The sequence below is a fragment of the Eubalaena glacialis genome, chromosome 2, assembly GCF_028564815.1.
Source record: "Eubalaena glacialis isolate mEubGla1 chromosome 2, mEubGla1.1.hap2.+ XY, whole genome shotgun sequence".
NCBI classification, from domain to species: Eukaryota; Metazoa; Chordata; class Mammalia; order Artiodactyla; family Balaenidae; genus Eubalaena; species Eubalaena glacialis.
Window position 1 is genome coordinate 157111208 of NC_083717.1, and position 18555 is coordinate 157129762.

General features: G+C 35.9%; 1 protein-coding gene across 1 annotated transcript in view; it reads right to left on the reverse strand.

The window, feature by feature from the left end:
* The window catches only part of KCNH5 (potassium voltage-gated channel subfamily H member 5), a 345928-nt gene that overhangs the window by 247287 nt on the left and 80086 nt on the right, over positions 1-18555 (reverse strand). Inside the window, exon 7 of the mRNA XM_061182660.1 lies at positions 3410-3836. Coding sequence (XP_061038643.1) covers positions 3410-3836 — 427 coding nt within the window. The remainder of the gene's footprint in view (positions 1-3409; positions 3837-18555) is intronic.

Sequence of the window (18555 nt, forward strand, 5' to 3'; positions counted from 1 at the left end):
TTCAGGTGTTGAAAGGAGATAGCAGAAACTCAGGAAGAAAAGGATCCACTTTATGACCAGAACTTCATCTTGAAATTAAGACAGGAACTGAAGAAGAGAGGAGAAAGCAATTTTGATATGGCAATATAATTAATACATGAAGTAGAGAAGAATGGGACCAACTCTGAACTAAATGAAGTTTTGGAAACTCAACTGAATCTATGTGAAAATTTCCAATGTAAGTAAATTCAGAACGTAGATGGTAAAAAAAAAAAAAAAAAAAAAAAATGGTGGGAGAAAGGGTTGTTGGTGCTTCTAATGACTAGCCTCTCAGAACTTATTATCAGGCCTCATGAGAGACTTAAGCTTGGGGCAATCCAGCTGAAGGAGCTGCTACACTACCACAGGCAGACAATACAGGTGAGCTCACCAGGGCTTTCACAAAGGAATCATGGCTAAAATTCAAAGAGTGTGCATTTTTCTGGCATGTATGTTCATCAGAGACCTAACTGGGGTGGATTCAATGACAGGAGATTCTTATTATAATCATCAGGGACATCTTCAACTTCATTCATTCATACAACAAATTTAGATTGAGCATGGCATTAAGAATTATTTAGAAGTTGAGTATATAGAGGCAAAAAAGGTAGACAAAGGCCCTAGTGTCATGGAGCTTACATTCTGAAGAAAAGAAAAACAGAGTAAACATGGTTTCAGGTCTTGGTAGATACAATGAAGAAAAAGATTAAAGGGAAGAGAATAAGAGTGATTGGCATTGTGGTGATTTTTTATAGGAGGGTAGCATTGAGAAGAATTTCTGAAGAAGTGGTTTGAATGGAGTATTTTGAAGGTAAAGCCAATAAAACTTGTTATGAATAGATGTAATACATGAGAAAAACAGGAAACTAGGATGATTCCCAAGTTTTGGGGCCTGAGAAACAAAGTAAATAATGGTGTCCTTCAACTCTACATAGATTTTATTTTTCTGTTATTCTCTTGTTGAAAAATCAAACTACACTAGTATGTCCACTCTGCAAAATAGTTTGACAATTTCTTTAAAAAAATAAATAGACACTATATGTCCCAGAAATCTCTTTTCTGGGTATTTATCCCAGAGAACTAAAAACTTATGTCCAAACAAAAAACTACACAAATGTGCATGGAAGTTTTATAGTAATAGCCAAAAACTAGAAATAATCAAAATGTCCTTCAATAGATGAATGATTAAACAGCAGTATACCCAAACCACGGAATACTACTCAGGAATAAGAAGGAACAAACTATTAATACACTCAACAACTCAGACAGATCTCAAGGCACTTATGCTGAGTGGAAAAGGCCAATTTCAAAAAATCACATTTTGCATGATTCCATTTACATAGCATTTTCAAAATTACAAAATTATATAGATAAAGAACAGATCAGTAGTTGCCAGGGTTGGGGAGGCTTGGGGGAAGGGGTGAGTGTGACATGAGGGAGATCTCTGTGGTAATGGATCAATTCTGTGTCTTGATTTCAGTAGTGGTTACAGAATCTACACATGTGATAAAACAACACAGAACTATATACACACATGGTACCAATGCCAATGTTGATCTCGTACCAGAGTTATATAACTATTGGAGGAAACTAAGGAAAGGGCACAAAGGCCCTCACTATACTGTCTTTGCAACTTCCAGTGAATCTATAATTCAAAATAAATTTTTTAATCTAACTATGCTCAAGTATAAGGCAAAATGCATTATATAAACATTAAAAGTAGTACAGTAATAAATACTACATCTGACAAAACGTTGTCTTCTGAATTTATAAAGCACCATTTTTGCCAATACATCTTACCACTTTCAGTGTGTAGGCAGTAGTTTAATTAAGAGATCATCAAAATCTCTTTGTAAGAACATTTTCCTCTGAAAAGTCTCTGGAGGAAACAGCACTTGGAATTCTCACTCTCCCTCTGTTACTTTTAAGCAGCAAAGAGAACCTGTGTGTTCTTGTTTCTGTACCTGTACAAAGGAGTACAGAAGGCTAAACAACTGTTAACATTGGTGTCCAATAGCTTGCAGACATTATGAACTCTGAAAAGTACCTTGTTTAGACCCAAGATACTGGCCTTTCACGAGTCAGCTGACATTCCTGGACTCTAACATTTTTCCCATTAGTGTCATAATATAAAATTCTATAATGTGGAATGTCAAAAAGGATGGCTTAGACCAAAAACCAATTACCATGACCCAGAGGCTTAAAAGGTGCTAATAACACTAATCATAACTCCAGTCCTGGGACTTCCCTGGTGATCCAGTGGTTAAGAACCCGCCTTCAATGCAGGGGACACAGGTTTGATCCCTGGTCGGGAAACTAAGACCCCCACATGCCGCTGGACAACTAAGATGCCACATGCCATGGGGCAACTAAGCCCGCGCACTACAACTACTGAGCCCGCATGCTCTGGAGCCCATGCGCCACAACTAGAGAGAAGCCTGCACACCACAACTAGAAAAGCCCACGTGCTGCAACAAAAGATCCCGTGTGCCGCAACTAAGACCCAAAGCAGCCAAATAAATAAATAAATAAAAATAACTCCAGTCCTAAGGTTACTCTAGGTCTCAGAACTAGGCTTGGATAAATCATCAAAGTCAACGTGAGGGTGTGTATGGTGATGAAGTCCCCCTCAAAAATCTCCTTTTTCAACATTTTCTTTTGTATGTATTTCCTTAATTCTGATCTTCTGTATCATCCAGCCTCAGTCTGAGGATAGAATACTTGGTCCTTCACTCCTGTAGACAGCATTCTACTCCCAAGAACGTTATCAAGACATTTAGTACTCAGGTCTGTATGCTACATCCTAGACACTTTTGTCATTGCTGAATAAGCTTACATTTACTAATCCTTTCATTCTCTCAGACCGGAATATATTCCAGCTAGAATTTTGTAATGGAGACTAGATTTATAAACTCTTTGTCTAGTCTTAATTGTAAAAGCCTACATAAAACTAATTATTAAATAAAACATTTTCTAAACAGGGTATCTCACACCAGATCCTGTCTACTTTTTCAGAATTTTATGCATTGCCCACAAAACCTATGGAATATGCCAGATGCTGCCTTTCTAGATATTGGTCTCCTTTTGAAAATAGCTCTGCCAGGTACAATGCTATGAACAGAATTAAATCAAAGAGTTCCCATTCTAATTTTTGTATCAGTCCATTCATACTGCTTTTCATGTGCTAAAACATTCTAAAAAGTAAAATATATTATTTTGCATTTTTATTTTCTAAGGCTGAATAAAAATTAAACCAACGTAAATGATATGAATTAAACATTTTTCTGAAGACAAAGTAGTTTCATTTACTCCTGTCAGAGACTGGAGCCTGGAGAACTATCAACAACAATATTTTTTTTTTAAAAAAGAAAATAAAAGAAAAGATACTTACAGCCAACCATCATCATGGCCACGGAAAACATCTTTTCCACATCTGTGGTAGGAGCTATGTTTCCAAATCCTATGGTTGTAAGGCTTGTCATGGTAAAGTAGAGAGAGGACACATACAGTGAATCCTTGCTGGGTCCTCCTTCCCATATCCCTGCACTGGTATTGTATCGATACGGAGTCCCAATGCTCAAGGCCAGCTGGTAGAGCCAACTGTCTATTTGGATGGTGTTTGTGACTTCATCGATGACCTCATAGTCCCCAATGCTGTACCATATGCAGGCCAGCCAGTGAGCAACTAGTCCAAACACACACACCAGGAGCACAAGGACCGCTGCTCCATACTCTAGGTAATGGTCCAATTTCCTGGCAACACGGCCCAGTCGCAAGAGACGCACCACTTTTAAAGAACTGAAGAGACTGCTGATTCCCTGAATTAAAAAAAAAAAGAAATGACACAACACTTTCAGAAAAGAAAAGGCTAAGGAAAACAATACAGTGGTTCACCTTAATGAACTCGATCACCATTTATATACTAAGAACATACACATACTACAGCTCCGACTTTAAGTCAACAACAACAAAAAAAAGCTGAAGTGATAAAGAAACTTTTTAAATGCAGATTCCTTCCCACCAGGAAATAAGATATTTGCAGATTATTAGATAAAAAAACTTTTCATTAGGTAAGGAAGATGGAGTTTATTTTCATAAGTGGAGTATAAATAACACAGAGAAAAACCAAAGGAGAAAATAGCTCAAATGCAATATACTCAGAGTATAGAAATAGGGTGATGAATTTAGACCTTTTATTTCTTCTTCCTACAAAACTTTTGCTGTACTCTAAAAGATTTAATTTTATTTCTTACTTTATAAATGCTATGAACAGCAAAACTTCTGAAAAAGGAATCCTAGTTTTACTGTCAAGCAAACAGGAAATACTTCTGTGTATATTAGAATGAGCAAATGCCATTATTTCCACCACCTCCTGCCACAGTTATGATAAACACTAAATTTGTAGAGCTGTGAAAAAGTGAAGAGTTGAACCTAGAATGGGAACATACCTACAAAACTCTATCATCTTCTGGCAATAGTCATTGAAAAGAATACTATAAGGGAATGGCAGCAAGAATATTCATATTTTGTTAAGAAGCTTAAAACATCAAATATAGCATTATCCAAATGGAAACATAGCATAGACTTTATTCAATCAGTGAAGTTCTCAAAGTTACTTTTTGAGGAAGCAGGTGATAAGCCACCCAGGTAGAGAGGGTAAAGTCATTGCTGGTGCATGAGGGAAAGACAAAGCAGTGACCCAGGACCCTCTCATCTGATCATCACCTCCAAGTCTCACAGAGTCCATGACTTCCTTACTGCTAATTCTATATCCCAGGGAGGAGACAAGGCATCTAACATAACCTACTCTGAACTTAAGTCTGATCAACATGGAGGAACTGGTTGGTATAGTAGAACAGATGTAACATTAATGAGACTCTAATTATGGCATCGTAAAGTTACAGTGAAAAAAGGCTGGGAATGCATTTGGTTATACTCTATATGATAGTATATATTTGAAATTTTGCAAAATAAAAATTTGAAATAGAGAGAGAGAAAACAAAGAGAAGTAGAAACAGGAGACCTTATGGAAGCAAAAAAGGAACAGGAGCATCCTGACTGTTTTCTGTCTCAACCTCGATAACCTTAGGTCTGGCTCTATTTCTATTCCTACTCTCAAATGCTGTGGCATATACGCAGCCTTAAATCAATTCTTATTTCACTTGAACACTTGGGGGAGGCAGGGATATTAAACTTTAGACAGTAAGAGTAGCATTAATAAAATTCAAAAGATGAACTGGCATAATTCAATGAAATGAGATGTTGAAAGGTAAGAAGATTCAAGAGAGCTTGGAAGCTCTCAAAAAAGAAACTACATAATCATGAACAAGAAAGACAAAAATAAGTTTTTATTGAGCATTTCTATATGGCAGGCTCTGAGTTGTGCCCTGGGGACATTAAGACAAATATGCCTTGCTTCTGCTCTAAAGAAACCCATAGTCAAAATGCATGAAAAACTCAGAGGGTTAAATTATTAAAAAATAAAAACAGTGTTATTGTAGATGTTGTCCTCCACTTAGCTCCAATTTTTAAAGGAACTGTGTTACTTCTATTTAAATACTGGGTTGGCCAAAAAGTTCATTCGGGATTTTCTATAAGCTCTTACAGAAAAACCGGAATGAACTTTTTGGCCAACACAATACTACAGAGAAAATTATTTCCACTGTAATTCTTTTTTCTAAAAACAGCTAAAAACAAAAGAAGAAAAAACAGAGAGGAAACCTTTATCCCCATTTAAACTAAAAACTAGTCACAACCCTCAACTAGAATGTAAAGAATCAGGACCCATTCAAATTAGGCCCAAATAACGGGAGGACACATTCCCCTGACCTCTGATGTAGGCAGATCTCTCCAAGAGGAGGTGATCCACCCTGAGGGGTACCTACTCTGGACTCCACTTAATCAAAAAGCACCATTTTCTATAGCCATGTCCAATATTATTTAAATGTTACAAAATGTTTGGTAAGTATTGTAAACTCTCTCTGTCATGGGTTCTATGTCACCACTTTCTCCTAGATCTTAGCCAACTCCCCAGCTGACATCTCTTTCAAAATCATTTTCTGGGGCTAACCTTATCCATGCTTCTTTTATGTGTTTGGATTCTCATTACGATTACCCTCAGCCTCTCCTCGTTGATTTACTGCACATCCATGTTTCAACTGACTTCTATGAGTTCCTGATACAGAAGCCAAACACCTGCTGTACGTTTCCATTTAGACATTCCATAGGTATTCAAAAGGTAATATGTCCCTACTCTTGTGAACAACATCATTATGAACCCAGTCTCTCAGACCTGGGGCTGAGCACCCCCTTTCCTGTCACATCCAACCAGTTATCAAGTCTTGAGGATCTCAGCATTCAAAGTGCTCCAAATATACCTGAATAAATCCCTCAAAAAATATCCCTTCTTTCCTATTCCCAAGGCCATGCCTTGGTCATGGCTTCATGTTTTTTCTCACTGTGTGACAGGAATAGCCTCTCCATCAGCCATACTACCTCTATTCTCACTCCCTTTAATTATGTGATCACACTGTATAGGCTACCAGCCTGCTATCATTTTACATCATATATAGCTAATCATGTCCCTCTCTGGTCTAAAATCTTTAGTATTAGCTCATTACCTATAGAATCAAGTATTCACTCCCTACTATGACATGCAAAGCCCTTCAGGACCTAGCATCTGCCTGTCTGGTCAGCGTCTCTCCCAGCAAGTCCTCCTCCTGCTGTCTAGACTCCTGCCATGCTCAACTATGTGTAGTTCCCAGAGTGCCCATGCTGTTTCATGCCGCATTAACAATTTGTCCCCTCTACTTAAAGCACTCTTCCCTCCCACTCTCTTGGTGGCCGGGGTCTTACTTATAGTTTATGGCAGAGACTCTCTCCTCCATGTCCATTTCCCTGTCATCTTCTTTCCTCCCCCACTATCTTCATTGTTATACCCACTGTGAGAGTTAGGTGTCCTTATTTTGTATTATCATATACTCTTTGCCCATCTCTATTACAACCATCATCATAATAGCACTTGATTACAAGTCTCTGTTTGCATGCATCGTATCCCAGGAAACTCTAAACCCCTTGAAGAGTATACCTAGTGTCAATTACAAAGCATGGCATATGGTAATAGGTTAAGCAGTCAATACATTCAATAAATGTATGAAAAACTTTTTACGACACGAGTAAATGTGGGTGGGGTGAATTTGTGTGGTGGGGCAGGGAGGGGTCATAGTTAATAATCTTATGTGATAGGTATCATTACTAAAACATAGCCTAGAAAAATTAAATAATTTGACTAAGTTCATGCAGCTGGTAAGAGGAGGAGCCAAGAATCAAATATAGGCAGTCTTGTCCACACTCCTTGCACTTCACTGTCTGATCTCATTCTGAACTTCACTATATCTAGAGCATAATGTGCAATTTAACAAATCACATTAGTACCAGCAGTATTGGCTTAAATACAGGCATTCTCTATAAGACTGAATAAAGGAGATTAAATACCTTGCCTCCCACTTATTCCCACCCAGGCCCAGCAGTGGCCCACTTAGGGGTCTGTGGAGGCCCCAGAACCCTAGAGAGTCTGCAGTTCTCTAACATGGACCAACTCATTTCATTCTCACAATACCAGGACTCCTATCTCCACTGTTCATAGGAGGACACTGAAGCTCAGAGAGGTTACACGACTTGTCTAAAGTCACACAGCTAGCAAAGAATGGACCTGGTCCTTCAGATTCTTCATGCATTTCCCACAATAGCCAACTGCTGTGCAGTCTTCCTGTCCTTATCCCAATAATCACTGCAATATTAATCTTCTTAAAAGACAGTATCGAGCATATCCTCCAGGGGCTCATTATAGACATTAAACACAATATCTATAGGCCTTCAAGGTCCACAACCCCATTTCTGTCCACACTGCCAGGTCATTTCCAACCATGCCTTTGCCAAGCAATAGTGCTCCAGTCAAACCAAACTCCTTTTTGCTCTCAAACATAACCCCAAAGTTTCACCTTTTAATTTGTCCACAGTGTCCCTTTCATCTACTTATAAAACCAGAAACTGTTATTCAAAATGAGTAATACAGAAGTGTTTGCTTTATTTGGAAAGTTTTTTTTTTTTAGCTATCTCATTCTCCACTGTTTTGTATCCAAAAGAATTTAATGCAATTACTATAATCAAAACTCAAAGTTAATAACTTTGTTCTAAAATTTGATGAAATACTTAAAACTTGAAACAATCCAAATGTCCATCTCCAGTAGAATGGATAAATAAATCATTGCACCTTCACGCAATGCAATACTATCCAGAAATAAACATGAACAGAGTAGAACTATATGAAATAACAAGAATGCATCTAAAAAGTATCATACTGAGCAAAAGAGACTAAACACAAAAGAGTATATATTGCCTGATTCCATTTATAAAAGTTTAAATACAAATGGAACTACTCTTAGATCAGACGTCATTAGAAATCAAAGTGGTTTCTTTTGTTTAGGGAGGGTAGTGACTATGCAAGACATGAGAGGGCTCTGGTAATATTCTGTTTCCTAATACAGCAGCATTACTAGGAATTACTAGGTGTGTTTGCTTTGCGAAATTCCTTGAGCTCTACATGTAATATTGATGTAATTTTTAAAGAATGTTTTATTTAAATATCAAGACAATGTTAAGGAAAATCCATTAGTCACTGTTGTGTTGTTAAGGTTAACATTTCACCACGGTACATAATTCAGATTAATGATTTCTTCTGCATCATGTGATTTGGGGAGGGGGGAAGAGGTGTCATATTCAACTCTATCAAAAATAAGAGATTTTACTTATTTTATAACTCACCCTCATAACCTTTAGATTGGTCCTCAAATTATACTTTTTTTAATATGCATAATTTTTTTTTAACATTTTTTTTGATGTGGACCATTTTTTAAAGTCTTTATTGAACTTGTTACAATATTGCTTCTGTTTTATGTTTTGGTTTTTTGGCCACGAGACATGTGGGATCTTAGCTCCCCAACCAGGGGTCGAACCCACACCCCCTGCATTGAAGGTGAAGTCTTAACCACTGGGCTGCCAGGGAAGTTCCCTCAAATTATATTTAATCCCTTGTTGGGAATTTTAATTTAACCCATACGGTAATACTGGATACTTTGACAGGCCAAAATAAAATGACTCCCTTCTGTACTAACACCTTTTTATAACAACCTCTTGATTCTGTGCTTTCCACCAGTTTTGTCTGCTCATTCATTTTGTGCTTAATTTCACTCCATGCTTTCCAATCTTCCTGTGCCTTTCTCTGCACTCCAGTGGCATTCTGCCTCTATCCCAACCTCTGAGCTCTTAGTTCACAAATCCCTGGGGTTCCATTGGTGGAAGAGAATATCAAACACATCAAATGCATAATAGAACACAGCAGGGTTAATGGAGAGCTTTCAGTCATCAGCCTTCCTTTCTAGCTAGTTTCCTTACTTGAAAAGCCCCTCAGGCCATAGGAGCATAAAGAAAAATATCCAGGAGATATCTCAGTGTTATTAACTCTTCAGGATATTTTTGTGGATTCCCACATTAAAGAGATGTGGGATGTAATCAGCATAAAAATAATGGCTTACAATGATAAAGCCATTTAAACTACAAATCAATTCTCTCATTTGATTATCACTAAGGATAGTAGGCAGATAACTCAGCTAGTATTCTTTCCTACCTTCTTCCCCCCTTGCTTTATAAACAAAAGAGGAATGATCAAAGAACTTTCTTGTCCAAGGACACATGACAATTAAGTGGGGGTGAGAGAGCAGGAGTACAGACTTATAACATCCAGTTGCTTGGTTTTTCACCTACATCTAGCATTCTCGCACACAGGATGTGTAGTAGATTGTTTGGAAAAAAATAGCTCGAGTCATTTCCTTCCCTGTATCCATACCCTTTGGCAATGTGACTTTGCAACCTCTCCCATCAAAAGATAGGGTCTATTTCCCCATCTTGACTTGAGTCTAGACTGGCCTTATGACTTACTTTGGCCAACAGAATGTGGTGTAAGTGACACTGTGCCAGTTCCAAGCCTAGACCTCAAGAAGCATAGCCTCCAGTCATGGTCTTAGAACCCATGGCTATTCTAAGTTGCCATATGAAGAATGGCAACTAGGCTTTTGGAGGATGAGAGACCATAGGAGCAGCCCTATGACATCCATCTGAGCCATCCCAGATCAGTTAGCCACCAGCCATCTCAGCAGCCTACCACAGATGTATGGGTGAACTTAGTTGAGATAAGCCAAATCTAGCCAAAGTCAGCAGAATCACTCAGTTAGGTCACAGGCAAATGAGTTAAATAAATGGTGATTGTTATTATCCATAAAGTTTTGGAGTAGTTTGTTATGTGGGAAAAAAAGCTAACTGATACAAATGTGAGGAAAGCACATGTATTTATGTGCACAGTATTTCATACTTGTTTGACTTAAAATGGGGGCAATATAGATATGTATGTGATATAGAAGTCTCATTTTAACAAGACATTCTCCCAAATAGGTAAGATATGAATATATAAAATAAATTTTAATATGCAATTGTTAGATATTATTTACCTTTTGTATTGGGAAACGTGTCATTATTTTGCTTTGCAAGAATTTATGCCAGTAAATATTCCATGAGAACAAAGAACTCCAAGTTATTACTTCATATATCTCCTAAATAGTTCTTAAATCCAACCTCACCTAAAGCTTGCCCTCACCCTACGTAACTTCAGTTTCCATGTGGATGACCCTGCTGAAAATCTGGCCTTGCAGTTTCTCCACCAATTCATCTCTAACAATCTTTTCACTTTTCCTTAAACGCCCACTCCCGAGGTCATAATCTGAAATTTGTCGTATCTAAAACGTTTTCCGGCTCTGAAATCTTGAATTGAACCATCTTGTTTTCTGACCATATCTTCTTCTATGTTGAGCTAAACCGTCCAATTACATCAACATTCAACCTTAATGAATCTCCAGTCTACTGACAGATCTGCTTTTTCCCAATCTATTAACCCCTCCATTCTCCATTTTCTTCTTTATGTGGCCCCATAATTTCAACAACACCATACATCCTGAATTCCTTAGCATATCTGTCTCTTCATTATAACCTGTATCAAAACCCTAATTCTAACTCAATTATCAGCTTTCTTCAGGGCTGTGTTTAAGAACTGCTTAAGAAAGTAATACAATAGGGCAGATTGATTCCACTAGAAATTCATTATCATCAATCTCAAAACATCTCCTAACTACCTAGCAATTTTACTACTTTTCTTATGAATTCATCTATCCACTATATTTTAAACTTTCTCTCCTCTGCTCAAAAATCCAGCCACTCCCCCTTCAACTACATCTTTCCCATAGACATTTAAATATCTCATGTCTCTCCCATTAAAAAAAAAAAAAAGTTACTACTCTCCCCTCCACCTTCCCATTCCAGACATTGCCCCTGGTTCTTTTCTAATATATAAGCAAATATAAGCACTAGCCATTTGATTACACAAACCAGAAACCAAGAAGTATTCATGTTGCCCCTTTCTTTGATATCCCCCATACCCAATTTATCTTAAAACCCTATTAACTTTAACTCCTAAATATCTTTCCAATTTATTCACTTTTCTTCATCGCCACTGACACCACCTTAAACCATGCTATTAGCATCTCTCTCCTAGACCCATGTAAGTGTTCTAATAAATCTTAAGGTGTTCATTTGACTCCGTCCACTCTATTCTGAACACTATATAAGAGTTATCTTTTGAAGTCATTCATAGCTTAAAATCATGTGATAGCTTCCATTGTTCTAAAATCTGTTTTGGTTTAGTCTAGAGCAGGTCATTTCATTATATAATCTCAAAGGACCAGGTATGTTCCCTTCATGCCATTTGTCTCTTTCTGATTGTGTATTCATATGTTTTGTTCATTCTTTTATCCCTAGCACACACTCTAGAACTCCCTGCCACAGTGTAAGCACCAAATATTTATTAAGAAAATGAATACACTAATTAAAGAATAAACTAACCAATGGAGAAATCTCTCATAATTTCTGACTCCTCTAGCACTGATATTGTAATTAATAATTAATAGTTATTTAATCTTCATGGGTAGCAAAATATCAGGCAATTATATAGAAACCACTCTGTCTTATAAGCATTGGGGTCTTATTCTAAGTAGATTTTATACATGAATGACTAAATAGTCCATTTCCATTTCCTTTTGTAGAGTGCAATTTAAAGACTGAAAGAAAACTAACTAGAAAATGTAGCAAACTACAATTGTTATCTGCATCTCTAACCCATATAACAAGTTCTATTGCCTCCTTCCTATTCAGAACTCACTTCTCCAACTCATGTTACCAAGAAATTCATGGAGAAATAATCCTAATTACTCCCTGCATTAGTTAATATGCTTCAGTAGAGAATCTCAATTTAAATAACTTGTACATACCACCTGTTTTAGTCTATTTATATTCTTATCAATACACAGTGGCATAAGTAGATAGATAGATAGATAGTAGATAGATAGATAGTAGATAGATAGATAGATAGACAGATAGACATCTGTTTTAAGCAATATCCATGATATACTAATTTTAAATGCTTCTTATTATGGAAAAAAATGTTCTCATTAATATCCATTGGTCTAGAGTGAATATAAAGCATGATCAAAATATGCACCAAAAAAGAGGTATATTGCCTAAGTCTCGATTTTTTTTTCAAATATCATGATATATGCACAAGCAAACCAGGTTGGGAGATGTTTTAAATCCTTCAGTAACTTGTTGCCACCTTTACAATAATCCAAACTCCTTAACACAACCTGCCCCTGCCTACTTTTCCAGTCTCCCTTGTGCATCTCTGTCTTCTTCTCTCTGTACTCCAGTTATAGAAAATGTCTTTCCTTTCTTCAAAAATTTTATATTCTCTCTCACCTTGTGGGGTCTCCAAAAGTGAATTTTAAAAACACTCTCCCTAACCCACTAACTACTCCTTTTGCCTAGTTAATCCTACTCATCTTTCAGGTCTAGGCTTAAATGTCACCTAACCCAGCACCTATAATAACAACACAGGTATAGCTTTCAGAATTCCACAAGGGATATGCTTGGAGTTGTATCAGTCAGGCAACCCTTAAGCTGTGGTATCCTCATCAGGTTATTTACAGCTCATTAAAAGTTCTTCATAGTCCAGATGTAATTTACCAATCAGAGATCTTTTTTAAATACAAGTAATACAGCCTAGAAACATAGATAGCATATTTCCTTCATCAGTCCCTGGGAGAACAAAGGAAGACAGTTGACCAAAGGTAAAATCTGTCAATGCAGAAGGAGGAATAGTTTTGTTAATCCTTTATCCACAATGTCTAATAAACAAACTTCCTAAAGATGAAAACTTCCAATATAAAGATAAACATGTTCCTTGTGAGTTAGCATGTGTTATGTGAAAGCAGAGATAAAATCATGGAATAAAATGAAGTAATAGAAAGACCAAAGGGAGTAGGGATGGAGGTTTAGAACTTCCTTCAAAGAAGAGTGAGGAAATGATGTATTCTCAAGCATAGTGATAATTACTAAGCAGAAAGATAAGAGCAATTTCTATGCAAGTATCCATAGTTAGTTAAGGCAAAAAAATTTTAAGGATTATAGTATACATATTGCAATATATTTCAACCTTCTTTGCCTCCATGTCAGAATTATTTCCTAATGTTTAACAATAGGAAGCCTTCATCATGAATGAAAATCAGTTCAGATAAAAATTTCTATTCCTGTAAGCAACAAAATCAAATAAAGGAATCCTATTGCTATCCTGATTGCTTGCAACTTCCTATCCTCCCAAAGCTAATTCCCTCAGTTAGGCAGACTGCTTTGTCTCTGTAGAAAAGTAATGCAAAGAATATATCCTGGAGCATCATCAAATTTTTCAAATATAAAAAAGATATCGATCTTTAAATCTGTTTATTACCATTCTGTATCACCAATCTCCACTTGGAATAGAATTTAAAAGTTCAGCCTACTGCCACTATTCTCCAATTTGGAACCTGTGGCTGACTCTTACCCATTCTCCAAATCCTTACCTCATCTCCTCCTTCACACTGACTCCTCCTTTATTCACACTCTTGAATAATTTTTGAGAAAGTTTTTCTCTCAAGCTAGAAGGTAGGTACATTTGAGTTCAGTGACTTTGCCTTGTACATCTTTGTATTCATTAGTCTACAATGTTTTGCACTCCTAGTGGGAGATCAGAGCTTAGGAACCTAAACCCTAAGGTAACCTCTAAACATGTATGGAAAGCTAGCAGTGTAGGTCATATGACTGGAAGATTATTTAAGTGAGAATATTCATGGAAAGGAACTTATGAACAGAGAGGTGAGCATAGCGGCCAAAGGATAACACCCTACTGTCTGAATGAAGAAGTTTGGGGCACAGATAAGGTTATGCCACAAAGACTGTCCTTTGGCCCTAACTGTTCCATTACTAACAAGAAACAGGTATATTTAGGAAACACTGTAAGCTTCAATCCCTCATTCACTTTAATAGAAATATATATAGTATGGCAATTATGTGTCAGGCACGGCAAATCCAGGCTATTAGAAAGACAGAGTCTTTGCATTGAGGAAGCATAAGGTCTAATTTTGATTCCTCCAGAAATGAGCACAGGGTCTAACCCTTAGTTTTCTAAAGATCTTGGTTGGATTTGACTTCTTAACTTGAAGTAGAATTGAAGGATGCAAAATAGGGTCACCCATAAACCTTCCCCTGAGCACACAAATGAAACACAAGTGTTGATAAACCACTAATCCAATCATCGATACAAATATAAATGGGTTTTTATTATTATTAGAAGCACTGGTGTTATTAATGTGCTTTCTTAAGCAGAGAAGAACTGGGAGGTATATAGGACTTAAAATTGCAGCAAAAGTTTTTAAAGCAGGCTAATAAGAAACTAAGAAAGTCTCATATAGAAGGTAAAATCATCCCAGAGATAATACATTTCATTGCATTAGAAGTCTCATACTCTTCAGAGTAACTAAGTTTATCAGGGATAAACAGGAGCATTACATAATGATAAAGGGGTAAATTCTCCAAGAAGACATAACAATCCTTACATTGTATGCACCTAACAAGACCATCAAAATATGTGAAGCAAAAACTAATAGAAATGCAAGGAGAAATAAAATGAATCCACTATCATATACTTCAATATCCCTCTGTCAGAGATGGTCAGGTCTAGCAGGCAGAAATCAGTAAGGACAGAGCAGAACTCAACAGCACCATCGATTAGCTGGCTATTATTGACATCTTTGACTACTTTATACAACAACAGCAAAACAACAACAACAAAACCCCACATTCTTCTCAAGGTCATGTAAAATATTCACCAAGTTAGACCACATCCTGTGCTATAAAACACACCTTAACAAATTTAAAACAATAGAAATCATACAATACCTGCTTTCGGACCACAATGAAATTAAACTAGAAATCAATAACTGAAATATACTTGGAAAATCCAAAAATATGTGGAAATTAAATAACACACTTATAAGTAAGACATGGATTAAAGAGAAAATTTCAAGTAAAATTTAATGCTTTTTTAATTAACTGAAACTGAAAATACAACTTAACAAAGTTTATGGGATGCAGCAAAGCAGTACTTAGAGGCAATATATAACTTAGAATGCATGTATTAGAAAGCAATAAAAACTATAATCAATAACCTAAATTTCCACTTTAGCAAACTAGAAAAAGAAAAGCAAATTAAATCCAAAGTAACAAGAAAAAAAAGACATATTAAAAATATAGCAAAAACCAATGAAATTGAAAACAGGAAATCGGTAGAGAAAATCAACAAAATCTTAAAAGCTTTTTCTTTGATAATATCAATAAAATTGATACGCCTCTAGCCACACTAAGAAAAATAAAAAAGAGAGGACACAATTACTAACATGGCAAATGAAAGAGAGGATGTCACTACAGATGCCATAGACATTAAAAGGATAATAATAATAATAACAACAAAGTGGAATCATATGAACAACTCTTTTCCCGTAAATTTGAGAACCTAGATGATATGGACTAACTCCATGAAAGACACAATCTGCCAAAACTCACACACATACAAAAATAGATTATTTGAAGAGAACTACATCTATTAAACAAATTGATTCAATAAATTAATAACCTTCCAAAACAGCACCAGGCCCAGATGGGCTCATGAGTGAATTCTACCAGATATTTAAGGAAGAAATTATACCAATTGCCTACAATCTCTTCCAAAAGGTAGAAGCAGAAACAATACTTCCTAACCCAGATTTATGAGGCTAGCATTACCCTAATACCAAAAGCAAAGACAATTTGAGAAAAGAAAACTACAAAAGAATATCTCTCATGTACATAGATGCAAAAATCCTCAACAAGATATGAGCAAATCAAATCCAACAATATATAAAAATAATTATATAGTATGGCCAAGTAAGATTTATCCTAGGTATGCATGGCTGGTTCGACACTCAAAAATCAATTAATAGAATCCATTACATCACAGACTAATGAAGAAAAATCATATGTTCATATCAATAGATGCAAAAAAAGGCATTTGACAAAATGCAAAATCTATTCATGATAAAAACTCTCAGAAAACTAGGAACAGAGAGGAACTTCCTCATCTTGAAAAAGAACATCTACAAAAACCCTACGGCTTATATCATATTACATCATATTTAATGGTGAGAAACTAGAAGCTTTCCCACTAAGATCAGGAAGAAGGAAAGAATGTCTATTCTCATCCCTCCTATTCAACTTCATACTGGAAGTCCTGGCAAATGCAATAAGAAAAGAAAAGGAAATAAAAGGTATACAGACTGGGAAGGGGAAATAGGAAACTGTCTTTGTTTGCAGATGACATAATTGTCTATGCAGAAAATCCAAACTTGACCCAGAAAAAAAAAAAAAATCCTGGAACTAATTAGTAATTAAAGCAAGTTTGCAGGATATATGGTCAACATACAAAAGCCAATCACTTTCTTATATACCAACAATGAACAAGTGGAATTTAAAAACACAATACCATTTACATTAGCACAACAAAAATGAAAAACTTAGATATAAATCTAACAAAAAAATGTACAAGATGTATGTGAGGAAAACTATGAAACTCTGATGAAAGAAATCAAAAAAGAACTAAATAAATGGAGCAATATTCCATGTTTATGGACAGAAATACTCAATATTGTCAAGATGTCAATTTTTCTCTACTTGATCTAAAGCTACAACGTAATCTCAGTCAAAATCCCATTAAGTTATTTTGTGTATATCAATAAACTGACTGTAAAGATTATGTGGAGGGATAAAAACTGTGCAAAATAGCCAACACAATATTGAAGGAGAAGAACAAAATCAGAGGACAGACACTCAACTATAGTAAAGTTATAGTAATCAAGACAGTGTGGTATTGGTGGAAAAAAATAAACAAATAGATCAATGGAACAGAATAGAGAGCCCAGATAGACCCCCCATAAATATAGTCAACTTATCTTTGACAAAGGAGCAAGGGCAATACAATAAAGAAAAGATAGTTTTTTTCAACAAATGGTGATAGAACACATGGACATCCAATGCAAAAAATATGAATCTAGTCACAGACCTTATACCCTTCACAAAAATTTACTCAAAATGGATCATAGACCTAAACGTAAAACATAAACTATAAAATTTTGAGAAGATAATGTGGGAGAAAATCTAGGTTACCTTGGGCATGGTGATAATTTTTCAGATACAACACCAAAGGCATAATTCATGAAACAAATAATTAATAAACTGGAATTCATTAAAATTAAAAACTGCTCTGTGAAAGATACTGTCAACAGAATGAGAAGACAATCTACAGACTGGGAGAAAATATTTGCAAAAGACATTTACAAATAATAAAGGACTATTATCTAAAATATATTTAAAAACTCTTAAAATTCAACAATAAGAAAATTAAGAACCCCATTAAAAATGAGCAAAAGATCTGAACAGACACCTGACAAAAGTAGATATTCAGATGGCAAATAAGCATATGAAAAGATGTTCATATATCATTAGAAAATTGCATATTAAAACAACAAGATACCACTACATATCTACTATAATGGCTAAAATCCCAAACACTGATGATACCAAATGCTGGTGAGAATGTGTGCCAACCAGAACTCTCATTTATTGCTGGTGGAAACATAAAATGGTAAAACCACTTTGAAAGATAGTTTGGTAGTTTCTTATAAAACTGACATATTCTTACCATATGATCCAGCAACCATGCTTCTTAATATTTACCCAAATGAGTTGATAACTTATGCCTACACAAAAACCTGCATACAAAAGTTTATAGCAGCTTTATTCATAATTGCCAAAACTTAGGAGCAATCAAGATAGCCTTCAGTAGGTGAATGGATAAACAAACTGTGAGACATCCAGACAGTGGAATATTATTCAGTACTAAAAAGAAATGAGCTATCAGCCATGAAAAGACATGGAAGAACCTTAAATGCATATTACGAAGTGAAAGAAGTCAAT